Here is a 12,692-nt window from a genome sequence, read left to right on the forward strand (position 1 = left end):
CACACACACACACACACACACACACACACACACACACACACACACACACACTCACAATAAAACACTTTTACAGTAAACATTACACTCACAACAGTTCCAAAAGAATAAAGACATTTCAAATGTTATATTATTTGCAAATAGTTACAGTACAAAAGGGACAATAAATAAACATGAGTTGTATTTACAATGGTGTTTGTTCTTCAATTGGTTGCCCTTTTCTTGTGGCAACAGGTCACAAATCTTGCTGCTGTGATGGCACACTGTGGTATTTTACCCAATAGATATGGGAGTTAATCAAAATTGGGTTTGTTTACAAATTATTTTGCGGTTCTGTGTAATCTGAGGGAAATATGTGTCTCTAATATGGTCATACATTTGGCAGGAGGTTAGGAAGTGCAGCTCAGTTTCCACCTCATTTTGTGGGCAGTGTGCACATAGCCTGTATTCTCTTGAGAGCCAGGTCTGCCTACAGTGGCCTTTCTCAATAGCAAGGCTATGCTCACTGAGTCTGTACATAGTCAAAGCTTTCCTTACGTTTGGTTCAGTCAGTGGTCAGGTATTCTGCCACTGTGTACTCTCTGTTTAGGGCCAAATAGCATTGCAGTTTGCTCAGTTTTTTTGTTAATTCTTTCCCATGTGTCAAGTAATGATATTTTTGTTTTCTCATGATTTCGTTGGGTCTAATTGTGTTGGTGTCCTGGGGCTCTGTGGGGTCTGTTTGTGTCTCTCTTTGTCTCTCTCTCTCTGTCTCTGACTCTCTCTCTGTCTCCCTCTCTCTGTTTCTGTCTCTCTCTGTCTCTCTTTCTTTCTCTCTCTCTCTGTCTCTCTCGATAGTAGCCACCCCTGCAATAATCCCCAATACATTAACCGAGTGATCTCATTTAGAGTTCAAAGGGCAACTAAATTAGTGTGTCTAGACCAAACAAGTGGAATTGACTGAGTCCTGGGCCAGCGCAACCGACCTCCTTTCCTTACCATCTGTAAAAAGACAGGTTTGTAAAATGGGGGGGAGGGGGGTGAGGGGATGGCCTACCCTCCACCCCACAAAGTAAGAGAAGCTGCTCCCCTCCAATACCTCCCCCCTCCCTCCCATTCTAGCATATGATTTAATGCTCCCCCTGTCGGAGGTTGCGGAGCAGACCATAACTCACCTGGGGACGGGGGTTGCTCGGGAGGGTCTAAAGCGAAACATCTGCCAACACCAGGGGGGTTTTTCGGGGCCGGGCCAAGAGGGCCAAGACTGACAGTGAATGTCCTTGCCTTTGATCACCCCTCCTTGGTCCAATCCCCCAGGCAGCTGTGAACACGTAGGGGCAGAGGAGAGAAAAGTGGGAATTTGAGAGGAGATGTGAAAAGAGAGGAGRGGAGGATAAAGGGATAAAGAGTGACGTGGCCTGATAGATAGGCTACAGGAAGAAGTGTTCCCCCCCCCACCACCAGACTGATCTGGAATTAGCTCACACTAAATCAGTCCTGTTTGCAACCACTCCTTGGCAGGAAGTAAAACTGACTCMAGTTCAGTGCCTAGGGGTAACATTCAAGTGCACTGCCTCGTGGCTGATTGGGTCATCTCTGTCAGACTCTCTAGCTACCTAATATGCCCCGACAGATTGAAACAGTGCTTCTACAAAAAATMATCCACTGATATAAAAAAAGGTATTGACAGTCAAAGGCAATATGGCAGAAACCTAACCTTTGACCTTACAGAAAAATGGAGGGGAGACAAGCATAGAGCCATCAACACATTATGACAGCCACGCTCCTTTTGGAATAAAARGTCTCTTTCTGGAACGCTGRGTTTGCCTTGCAGCGTTGTGTTACAGAGGCAGTTGAAGTGCGTTCTGTGTGGTTCATACGTTGAATTTATCAAACATATACGTCAAACTGTATGCGTAGACTGCTTGACAGAAACGGTAGCAGAAAAGTGAATGTTGAACTTTTGTTGCACAAATAACCAGATGACGCTGTCGGTGTGATCTAGGCATCAGATCATCCTAACCCCTTGACCTTGTCTGACACATCCAAGATACCTACCATACTTAATGTGTATATGAGTCCAATTCCCTACATAGTGCACAACTTTTGACCAGATACTATGGGTCCAGGTCAAAAGTAGTGCAACGCAATGCTGCAAGGCATTTCCATTGGAAATGAATGTACTGAGACGCAGCCCAATCCATCCATTTCTGTGTTGCAGTGCTCGGTGAAGTGTGGGCGGGGGGCGCGCCATCGGCTGGTGAAGTGCACCAACCCACGGAAGAAGTGTGACCTGTCGACCCTTCCCCGTGAGACGGAGGACTGTGAGGACTACTCCAAGTGTTACATCTGGAGGACAGGAGACTGGGCCAAGGTGGGTACATAGAGATATAAAACTACTACTACTTCTAATTACTACTTCTAATTACTACTACTAATGCCACTACTATGAATACTACTACTACTAATACTAATACTGCTAATACGAATACTACTACTACGAATACTACMAKTACTACTACTACTACTACTAAGAACTACTACTACTGCTGCTGCTGCTACTACTAATAATACTACTACTACTGCTGCTACTACTAATACTACTAGTTACTACTACTATTTACTACTAATACTAGTTACTACTATTACTACTGCTATTAATATTACTACCAGTACTACTACTACTACTACTATTGCTTCTGCCACTAGTACTACTACTGCTACTACTACTACTGCTAGTATTACTACTAGTACTATACTGCTATTGTTACTACTAGTACTACAACTAATGCTACTACTACTATTGCTGCTACTACTACCACTACTAGTATTACTACTAGTACGACTACTACTATTACTACTACTGCTACTAATAATAATACTAATAATTTAATAATAATGATAATAGTGTTCTATTTAATTATTTGAGTTGTTATTTGTCTGTATCATCTCACCGATTGAGAGTAGTTCCACAATAAACAGTAAGTGAATTGAGTTCCAATCTTACTGACCTCAAACCTGATTCCAGCAATGACCTAAATGACAAATTAGCTCGTAAAATGACRGTAGGCTTCTCTGCTGTATTAGCAAAACGTGTGGTTTGTAATGGCGGTCAGGTGTCTCCCATTGACTAGCTTCTGCCAGCCACACTGAGATAAAAGTGTCGTTTTAAGCCATTTTGGTGAAGTATAAATGGACGATGCAAAGTATAACATCTATGTAAGCTGACTTTGAACTGGGACACAGTTGAGGTGTAGGGGGTAATACGGCATTTGTTTTGTATGTTCAATGTACTGTGAACTCCATGTTTACTGGACGGTGGCAATACTAATAATTAGGGTTGCACATTTTGGGGAATATTCAGAGGTGGAAACTTTCCGTGGGAATTAACGGGAATATATGAGAATTAACGAGAATATATGGGAATTAACGGAATTAACACACATATATGCAAATGAATATTAATACCATTTAAATGTAGATATATTTATCATATCATATGGAGACAGAAACATAKACCTTTTACCTAATTTATTTATTATTTTACATAATTGCAAAATGATTAAATCCTTCCAATAGAAAAAAAAACAATTTAGTTACGAATTGAATTTAAATTAAATGAGTTGACTCTTCACATGGGATGATTTCACTGAACAACAAAAGAAAGGGAATATTGAATGATCCTCAATSATCCATCGCGTCTCCCAAAAACGTTTTCAACATACATCTGTAAAATGATAGTCTAAAAACTACTGCTTTGGTTGTCTTCCTCTCAGGCTTCCATGTCTTCTCCCTGGACCTCCTCAATGTCCACCTCTTGAACATCAGACTCTGAGGCCTCATCTTCACTGTCACTTTCCAACCTTTTGAGGATGGCTCGTTGTCAGGGTCAAAAAGCCTCAAATTTGCCCGGATGGCCACCAATTTTTCAACCCTTGTATTGGTCAGCCTGTTGCATGCTTTGGTGTGTGTGTTCCCAAACAAGGACCAGTTGCGCTCTGAGGRGGCTGATGTTGGTGGGATTTGGAGGATGACGGCGGCAACAGGGGAAAGAGCCTCAGTTCCACAAAGTCCCTTCCACCAGGTGGCTGATGAGATATGTTGGCACGACTGRCATATTGCATCTCCATCCCAAAGCCCTTGCTTGGAAGTGTATTTCGCCAGACTGCCAAGAACCTTGCCCTCATCCAGGCCAGGGTGGCGAGACACAGTAGTGATGACACCATAGACCTTGTTGATCTCTGCACCAGACAGGATGCTCTTGCCAGCATATTTGGGGTCCAACATACACGCTGCGGCGTGATTGGGCTTCAGTCAGAAGTCTTCACGCTTTTTGATGTATTTCAGAACTGCAGTTTCCTCTGKKTYGAGCAACAGTGAAGTMGGCAGGGCAGTACGGATTTCTTCTCTTACATCTGTAAGCAGAGTCTGAACATCAGACAGGATGGCATTGTCTCCCTCAATCCGTGCAATGGCTACTGCTATAGGTTTCAGGCTGCTTACCACTCTCTCCCAAAATACATCATCCAGGAGGATCCTCTTGATGGGGCTGTCCATATCGGCAGACTGTGATATGGTCATTTCTTGGAGAGACTCCTTCCTCTCCAGGAGACTGMCAAACATGATGACAACACCACCCCAACGGGTGTTGCTGGGCAGCTTCAATGTGGTGCTCTTATTCTTCTCACMTTGCTTGGTGAGGTAGATTGCTGCTATAACTTGATGACCCTTCACATACCTAACCATTTCCTTGGCTCTCTTGTAGTGTATCCATTGTTTTCAGTGCCATGATGTCCTTGAGGTGCAGATTTAATGCATGAGCAGCACAGCAAATGGGTGTGATGTGAGGGTAGGACTCCTCATGAAGCAGCCTTCATGTTCACAGCATTGTCTGTCACCATTGCAAATACCTTCTGRAGTCCAAGGTCATTGATGACTGKCTTCAGCTCATCTGCAATGTAGAGACCTCATCTGCAATGTAGAGTCTGTTGTCCCTTGTATCTGTGCTCTTGTAGAATACTGGTTGAGGGGTGGAGATGATGTAGTTAATTATTCTCTGACTACGTTCCTCCATCGAGTCAAAAAAACTTCTGATTCCAGAAGGACCATGAGCTGTTGCTATCGATAAGGTGTCTGATTCATAATTTTCACCTCGAATAGAAGTAGAGGGACTTTTGTCAGAGGTTGCTTGTTGTGAGCGCTGAGGGAACTTTATGCACTTGGCKAYATGATTCTGCATCTTTGTTGCYTTCTTCACATATGATTTGGCACAGTATTTGCAAATGTACACAGCTTTTCATTTTACATTAGCTGCAGTGAAATGTCTCCACACATCAGATAGTGCTCGTGGCATTTTCCACGAAAAGATTAGAACATTTTTGTTAAAAAAACACAAATATAATTCCATGTACAMATAAATAGTTAAGCAGTTTGATTAAACAACTCCTTTGTAAGATAAATGTTTTAAAATGAAACATGTATGGAAACAGGTGAATTAACAAGCTAAAATCCACATGGTAACAAAAACTAACTAGCAGAAATTGTTAATAAGTTAGAAATGATTTAAACACACTTTGCTGTAGGCTACTATTTACTAGTTAACAAAAAATCTGTATGTCATATAAAATATATTCACCCCACCCAGTGCTGTAATCCAAACTTACCAGAAAGCATGTAGTCCCTGGCTCAGACAGTGTAGTAGTGTGGGCAGTGTGGGCTCAATAGCATCTCATTAGTGTGCAAGATCTTGAGAATCATCTGTACATGTGATGGAAGAGTGCACGGTGGATACAGAGGGTTACAATTCCATTAAATTGGGGATAGTTTAACCAAAATATGCCACAAGACCTAGAAATGCCTTGTGTGTATCTCACAAAAAAAGGTTAACTGTAAGCTAACTTTTTTGATGAATTTAAGCAAAATTCCCCAAATTTACATGGAAAATGTACCGGAAAGATTTTGACCCTTTGCAACCCTACTAATAATCCACATTTCCACCGTGTTAACAGTTGACTCAGATGGCCCGTCCCTTTGTGAACATTGTTCCAATGGGATGGCAAAAGGGGTGAGGTTGTGAGAACTGGGAACGGACGCTTTGTTTTCGAGTAATCTTTTTTTTCTCTTATTTGCTTCGCCTGTGGCTTGCAGAACCACAAATCCCTTAATATGTGACTATAAACCACATCATTTGTGGTAATGCTAATAAAAATACCCCTAGATGACTTGACATAGTCGTTATAACATGTTCACWGCCTACTGTAGCCGTACAGTAAATACATGGGAATGAACTCAATCACACCTATAAAATATTTTTAACTAAATCTATCCTTATATAAATACATGGGCTTACTTTGACTTTTTGAAAAGCGGTAMTTGATTATTTCCTGTCTGTTGCATTGTTGTATTCCACGTCTAGATCTCTGTCTAGATCTCTCTCTCTCTCTTTCTCTCTCTCTGTGTGGAAATCTGGAAATCTACAAATTGTCATGGAGAGTGCTCTGTCATATCACTGCCAAACCCTGAGATGTATTTGCCATCTTCCCGAGTCTCGGTATGGCTAAAGCAGACTAATGTATCGGGTGAATAGGAGCGCCGCCGAGGCTGTTCTCTCCCTGCTCGCCCCGTTCAGACATGCCTGATCCCCAACATGCTGTTCTAGTCACAACAGCTGTCTGTTATTTAAACACTCACCTCCACATAAATGCATTACGAAGTTAGCTCATGTCGAAAAAGCCTCGAGTTGAAAGCGGACGGACTCCATCTCTCCAACCCCCACTTCTTTGAATGTCTAGAAAGCTGTTTTTAAAAAAGACATTGGAGAAGGGATTACAAGACTATATTAATCTGGCTCTGCCACTATTCATCGCAGCGCCTCCTGTATAAATTCACTCTGTCTCTGCCGGGTTGGACATATTTAGGCCTGAGTATCTCTGTGTTTTGGCYAACAGCAGTCGACCACGGAAACAGCTCGGGCTGGCCGCAGCCAATCGCTGAAGCCGGTGTTCCACTCATGCCTTGGCAGGTCTTTCACCTCAGAGACTTTTGGCTTGGCCCAAGTGAGTGATGCAAGCTCATTATATGGATCACTCATACATACAGCCACATACTGGGGCACGGACCAGGGGCTGTGGTAGGTGACACTTAACATGAGGTCAAAAGTCATAATGCTTTCGTAATCAAACGGATATCATATCATGGTCAAACTCATTCCATGAAGGAAAGGAGTGTCTGCTATTATTTCCTTTCAATGTGTCCAATTAAGACCTAGACAACCAGCTGAGGGGAGTTCTTAACTAACCAATTAAGACCTAGACAACCAGGTGAGGGGAGTTCCTAACTAACCAATTAAGACCTAGACAACCAGGTGAGGGGAGTTCCTAACTCATCAATTAAGACCTTGACAACCAGGTGAGGGGAGTTCCTAACTCACCAATTAAGAACTAGACAACCAGGTGAGGGGAGTTCCTAACTCATCAATTAAGACCTAGACAACCAGGTGAGGGGAGTTTCCTAACTCATCACTGAGACAACCAGGTGAGGGGAGTTCCTAACTACCAATTAAGACCTGACAACCAGGTGAGGGGAGTTCCTAACTCACCAATGAGACCTAGACAACCAGGTGAGGGGAGTTCCTAACTCCAATTAAGACCTAGACAACCAGGTGAGGGGAGTTCCTAATCACCAATTAAGACCTAGACAACCAGGTGAGGGGAGTTCCTAACTCATCAACTGAGACAAACCAGGTGAGGGGAGTTCCTAACTCATCAAATTGAGACTTAGGACAACCAGCCTGAGGGGAGTTCCTAACTCATCAGTATGAGCTCATAACAAAAAGTAAATATATTATTATTATTATATTTTGCATTGTATTTGACATTATGGCCACTGACATAATCTTATGCTGTGTGTTATGGTGTTGACAGTGCTCGGTCACCTGTGGTAAAAGCATGCAGTCCCGGGTTATCCAGTGCATGCACAAGATCACCGGGCGCCACGGCAACGAGTGCTTCTCGTCGGAGAAGCCAGCGGCGTACCGGCCATGTCAGCAGCAGGCGTGCAACGAGAGGATCAACGTCAACACCATCACCTCGCCACGCCTGGGTGAGTATCACGCAACTTGTCATCACTGTCACCACCTCCRGAGTTCATGTTTAACAGGGTAGGGATCCATTCCAATTCAGTTCCCAAATGTTATTCAGAAAATGAATTGGAGAATTGCCCTTTCTTTTCAGAGTCAGGGTTTTATCAACACAGTTTATTCTTAAAGTTAACATAGATTGAATATCAKAGAAGGCCAGAACTCACTTGATGCTTGCATGGGTTTAAGACACGSCGAGAAAAGACAAGAGTTGAGCTCTATATTCAGCTATAGATCGATCCTGATAATAATTAATCTATAGATTYATATAATAAAATAATAATAAATACCTAATAATAATGAAGTCCTGTTGTTTCTACTACTTACAATAACTGTTCTCCAGACACAGCTTGTATCACCATTCCAGATCCCTTACCTATCGTAGTTTCCCAAGTTCATCGAAAGTTCCCAAGGGTTGTTCTGTCTCATTATTTGAGTACGGTACGAATCCATTAGATACATCATCCGTCTCGCGCACAACGGGCTCTCTGACAGACATCGCGCTGTGTAGGGTTTCCAAAAAAGTATCCTCAAAGTATCTCGAGCTCATTCCCGAGTCAGTTCAAAACCCATTAATTGGCGAGCGTTGATGTGGAAAGTTTGGCCCACCACTTCCCCAGCAAGGCGGAGGGCCCCGGCAATCTAAATGTGCCATGTTTTGATGACTTCATTAAAAATATTATGTGCGGCCTCAAGCTGTGGGATTATGCTGTGTTGTATAATACCGCCTATTCACAAGCATGCCAGACACACCACTCAACGACCTCCGTTGACCCCAGACACAAGTGCCATTAAAAAAAAAAAAATGTAAAGCCTGCAGTGAATTTCACAGTTTACACGTTCCACCAACCCTTCTGCCCACTCGTCCCTGGGTGTGTCCCTATGGGCCCTGGTCATAAGTAGTGAACTAAATAGGGAATAGGGCTCTGGTCAAAAGTAGTGCACTACATAGGGAATAGYGTGCCATTTAGGATGCAATCACTGTGTTTATGGGCTGGATGGTACCAGATGACGGCGTTCGAAAATGTTGAGCCTTCTGGGAAGAGTGCGCATAGTTGATCATAAATTGCAGCTGGGGAAGAGTTGCTGAAGCTGGGGCTGATTCTGCTGAGGTTGAGAATGAGGCTGCTGAGGTTGAGACTGGGGCTGATTCTGCTGAGGTTGAGAATGAGGCTGCTGAGGTTGATTCTGGGGCTGAGGCTGATTCTGCTGAGGTTGAGAATGAGGCTGCTGAGGTTGATTCTGGGGCTGAGGCTGATTCTGCTGAGGTTGAGAATGAGGCTAGCCGAGGTTGAGACTGGGGCTGAGGCTGGGGTTGCTGAGTTTGAGGTTGGGCTGAGGCCGGGCGGATATATGGCATGATGTTTATAATTAGTGTACGCCGGCTCACGTTCTCGTTCCGAGCAGAGATGCAGCTGGAGGGAGGGATGTCTGTGGTACGCACCAGGGTAGCAGCTCTGCCCCCCACCCCCCCCTAAAACCTTCACAGCTGGTAATGCTAAGCTCCTCCAGGAATCTGGAAAATATGAACGTTTGTGCCTCAAGCCTCTCTTGCATTCATTTTTMGTGTATTATTTTTTATTCACTCCCATTCATTTTTTACATATTTCCTGTTTATCCATTCTATTTAGAACAGACATACGTCTGTTGGAGTACAATGTACAGTCAATTGAATCTGTATAATGGTACAATAGAGATTGAAGGGAAAAAAACAGACAATTGTCTGCTCAATAGTCTGTTCAATGTGAGATTAGGGCTACAAAGTATAAAATAAAACAAAAATACTATGAAAACATGCTTAGACACAAGGCTAGCCCACAATCCACACAGTTGTCATGGATATAGGACCAATACCACTGACATACATATTACCATGCAGTCAATAGCAACTAATTCTATCACTGTTTTTGCATACAATCAGATAACGTCTCTCTGTTCCTACTTCCCGCCTACAAGCAGCAACTCAAGAGGGAACCATCAACACAGAATAGTGAAGTGCTGGACAGAGGAGGCAGACTCAATGCTGTTTTGAGAATAATGATAGAACTACAGTACCAGTCAAAAGTGTGGACACACCTACTCATTCAAGGGTTTTTTTCTTTATTTTTTACTATTTTCTACATTGTAGAATAATAGTGAAGACATCAAAACTATGAAATAACACATATGGAATCATGTAGTAACCAAAGAAAGTGTTAAACAAATCAAAATATATTTTCTATTTGAGATTCTTCATAGCCACCTTTTGCCTTGATGACAGCTTTGCACACTCTTGGCATTCTCTCAACCAGCTGCATGAGGTAGTCACCTGGAATGCATTTCAATTAACAGGTGTGCCTTGTTAAAAAGTTAATTTGTGGAATTTCTTTCTTAATGCATTTGAGCCAATCAGTTGTGTTGTGACAAGGTAGGGGTGGTATACAGAAGATAGCCCTATTTGGTAAAAGACCAAGTCCATATTATGGCAAGAACAGCTCAAATAAGCAAAGAGAAACGACAGTCCATCATTACTTTAAGACACCTCCCCCCCTCAGAACAGTCTCAATTTCATGAAGCATGGACTCTATAAGTTGTCGAAATCGTTCCACAGGGATGCTGGCCCATGTTGACTACAATGCTTCCCACAGTTGTCAAGTTGGCTGGATGTCCTTTGGGTGGTAGATCATTCTTGATACACAGAGGAAACTGTTGAGCGTGAAAACCCAGCAGCGGTGCAGTTCTTAACACAAACCAGTGCACCTGGCACCTATTACCATACCCTGTTCAAAGGCACTTAAATCTTTTGTCTTGCCCATTCACCCTCTGAATGGCACACATACACAATCCATGTCTCAATTGTCTCAAGGCTTAAAAAATCCTTCATTAACCTGCCCTTCATCTACACTGATTGAAGTGGATTTAACAATTGACATCAATAAGGGATCATGGGGCCTCCCGAGTGGCACTGGTCTAAGACGCTGCATGGCAGTGCTAGCTGTGCCACTAGAGATGGTTCGAGTCCAGGCTCTGTCGCAGCCGGCCGCGACCGGGAGACCCATGGGGCGGCGCACAATTGGCCCAGCGTCGTCCAGGTTAGGGGAGGGTTTGGCCGGCAGGGATGTTCTTGTCCCATCGCGCACTAGCAACTCCTTTGGCGGGCTGGGGGCAATGCACGCTGACACGGTTGCCAGGTGTACGGTGTTTCCTCTGACACATTGGTGCGGCTGGCTGCGGGGTTAAGCGGGTGTTGTATCAAGAAGCAGTGTGGCTTGACTGGGTTGTGTTTCAGAGGACCCACGGCTCTCGACCTTCGCCTCTCCCAAGTCCYTACGGGAGTTGCAGCGATGGGACAGGACTGTAACTACCAATTGGATACCATGAAATTGGMGAGAAAAGGTGTGCATTTAAAAAAATAAAAAATAAAATATTTGAGATCATAGCTTTCACCTGGATTCACCTGGTTAGTTTATGTCATGGACAGAGCAGGTGCCCTTTTGTACACTCAGTGTACAACATCAGTCACAGGCTTCATTAGAAAATGTGTTGATGATGTTGTACCCACAATAACAATCCGGACATACCCCAACCAAAAACCCTGGATGAACGGAGAAATCTGTACCATGCTGAGAGCCTGTATTGCAGCGTTCAATGTCAGTAGAACGAATCCCGATGACTCGGCGGTGCGCGATGCGTACATGATAAACAGGTACGAGCACATTTAGGGACGCAGAAAGACAATACAGACTCAAACTTTTAATTGAGGTTCGACAATTCAGACCCGCAACGCATGTGGCAACTACAGACTACAAAGGTAGACAATACCGAGCCATCCAGGAGGACTCTCGCTGTTCCAGACGACTAGGTGCTTTCGCTCTCCGAGGCTGACGTGAGGAAAAACTCACAAAAGAGTGAATGCTCACAAAGCCGTCGGCCCAGATGGCAACCCTGGCCACGTCCTCAGAGTGTGTGTTGACCAGCTGGTGGGCGTCTTTTCAGACATCTTCAACCTATCCRTGTCCCGGGCTGTATACCCCACTTGCTTCAAGGACACCATCATAGTCCCAGTGCCCAAGAAAAAGAAGGTGACATGCTCAAATGACTATCGCCACAATAATCGTGAAGTGCTTCGAGAGGCTGGTCATGTTCTGTACAGCACCCTCTGCAACTGGYTCTTGGACTGCCTGACGGGCAGAKTACAGGCTGTGAGGATTGGCAACAATCTCTTAACACAGGGGCCCCCCAGGGGTGTGTCCTCAGTCCTCTGCTGTACTCTCTGTTGGCTTTGCACGACACCAACTCCATCATCACGTTTGCTGACGACACCACGGTTGTAGTCCTGATAACCAACCAAGAKGAGTGAGACTATAGGGAGGAAGCAGAGGGAACATGCACAGATCCACATCAACGGYACTGCAGTAGAGAGTCAACAGTTTTAAGTTCCTCTGCGTCCACATCACAGAGGACTTGACATGGACCAACACCACCACCACTCTTGTCAAGATGGCTCAACAGCGTCTCTACTTCATAAGTCAGCTGAAGAAATTCATCATTCCGCCCCGGATCCTCTCCAAATACTACCCCTGCACCATTGAGAGTGTCC

General features: G+C 44.0%; 1 protein-coding gene across 1 annotated transcript in view; it reads left to right on the forward strand.

Moving 5' to 3' along the window:
• Positions 1 to 12,692, forward strand: part of LOC112070336 (A disintegrin and metalloproteinase with thrombospondin motifs 19-like) — a 32,146-nt gene that overhangs the window by 14,151 nt on the left and 5,303 nt on the right. Inside the window, exons 3-4 of the mRNA XM_024137753.2 lie at positions 2,198 to 2,350; positions 7,899 to 8,076. Coding sequence (XP_023993521.1) covers positions 2,198 to 2,350; positions 7,899 to 8,076 — 331 coding nt within the window. The remainder of the gene's footprint in view (positions 1 to 2,197; positions 2,351 to 7,898; positions 8,077 to 12,692) is intronic.

The sequence above is a fragment of the Salvelinus sp. IW2-2015 genome, unplaced genomic scaffold (genome assembly GCF_002910315.2).
Source record: "Salvelinus sp. IW2-2015 unplaced genomic scaffold, ASM291031v2 Un_scaffold1296, whole genome shotgun sequence".
Lineage (NCBI taxonomy): Eukaryota > Metazoa > Chordata > Actinopteri > Salmoniformes > Salmonidae > Salvelinus > Salvelinus sp. IW2-2015.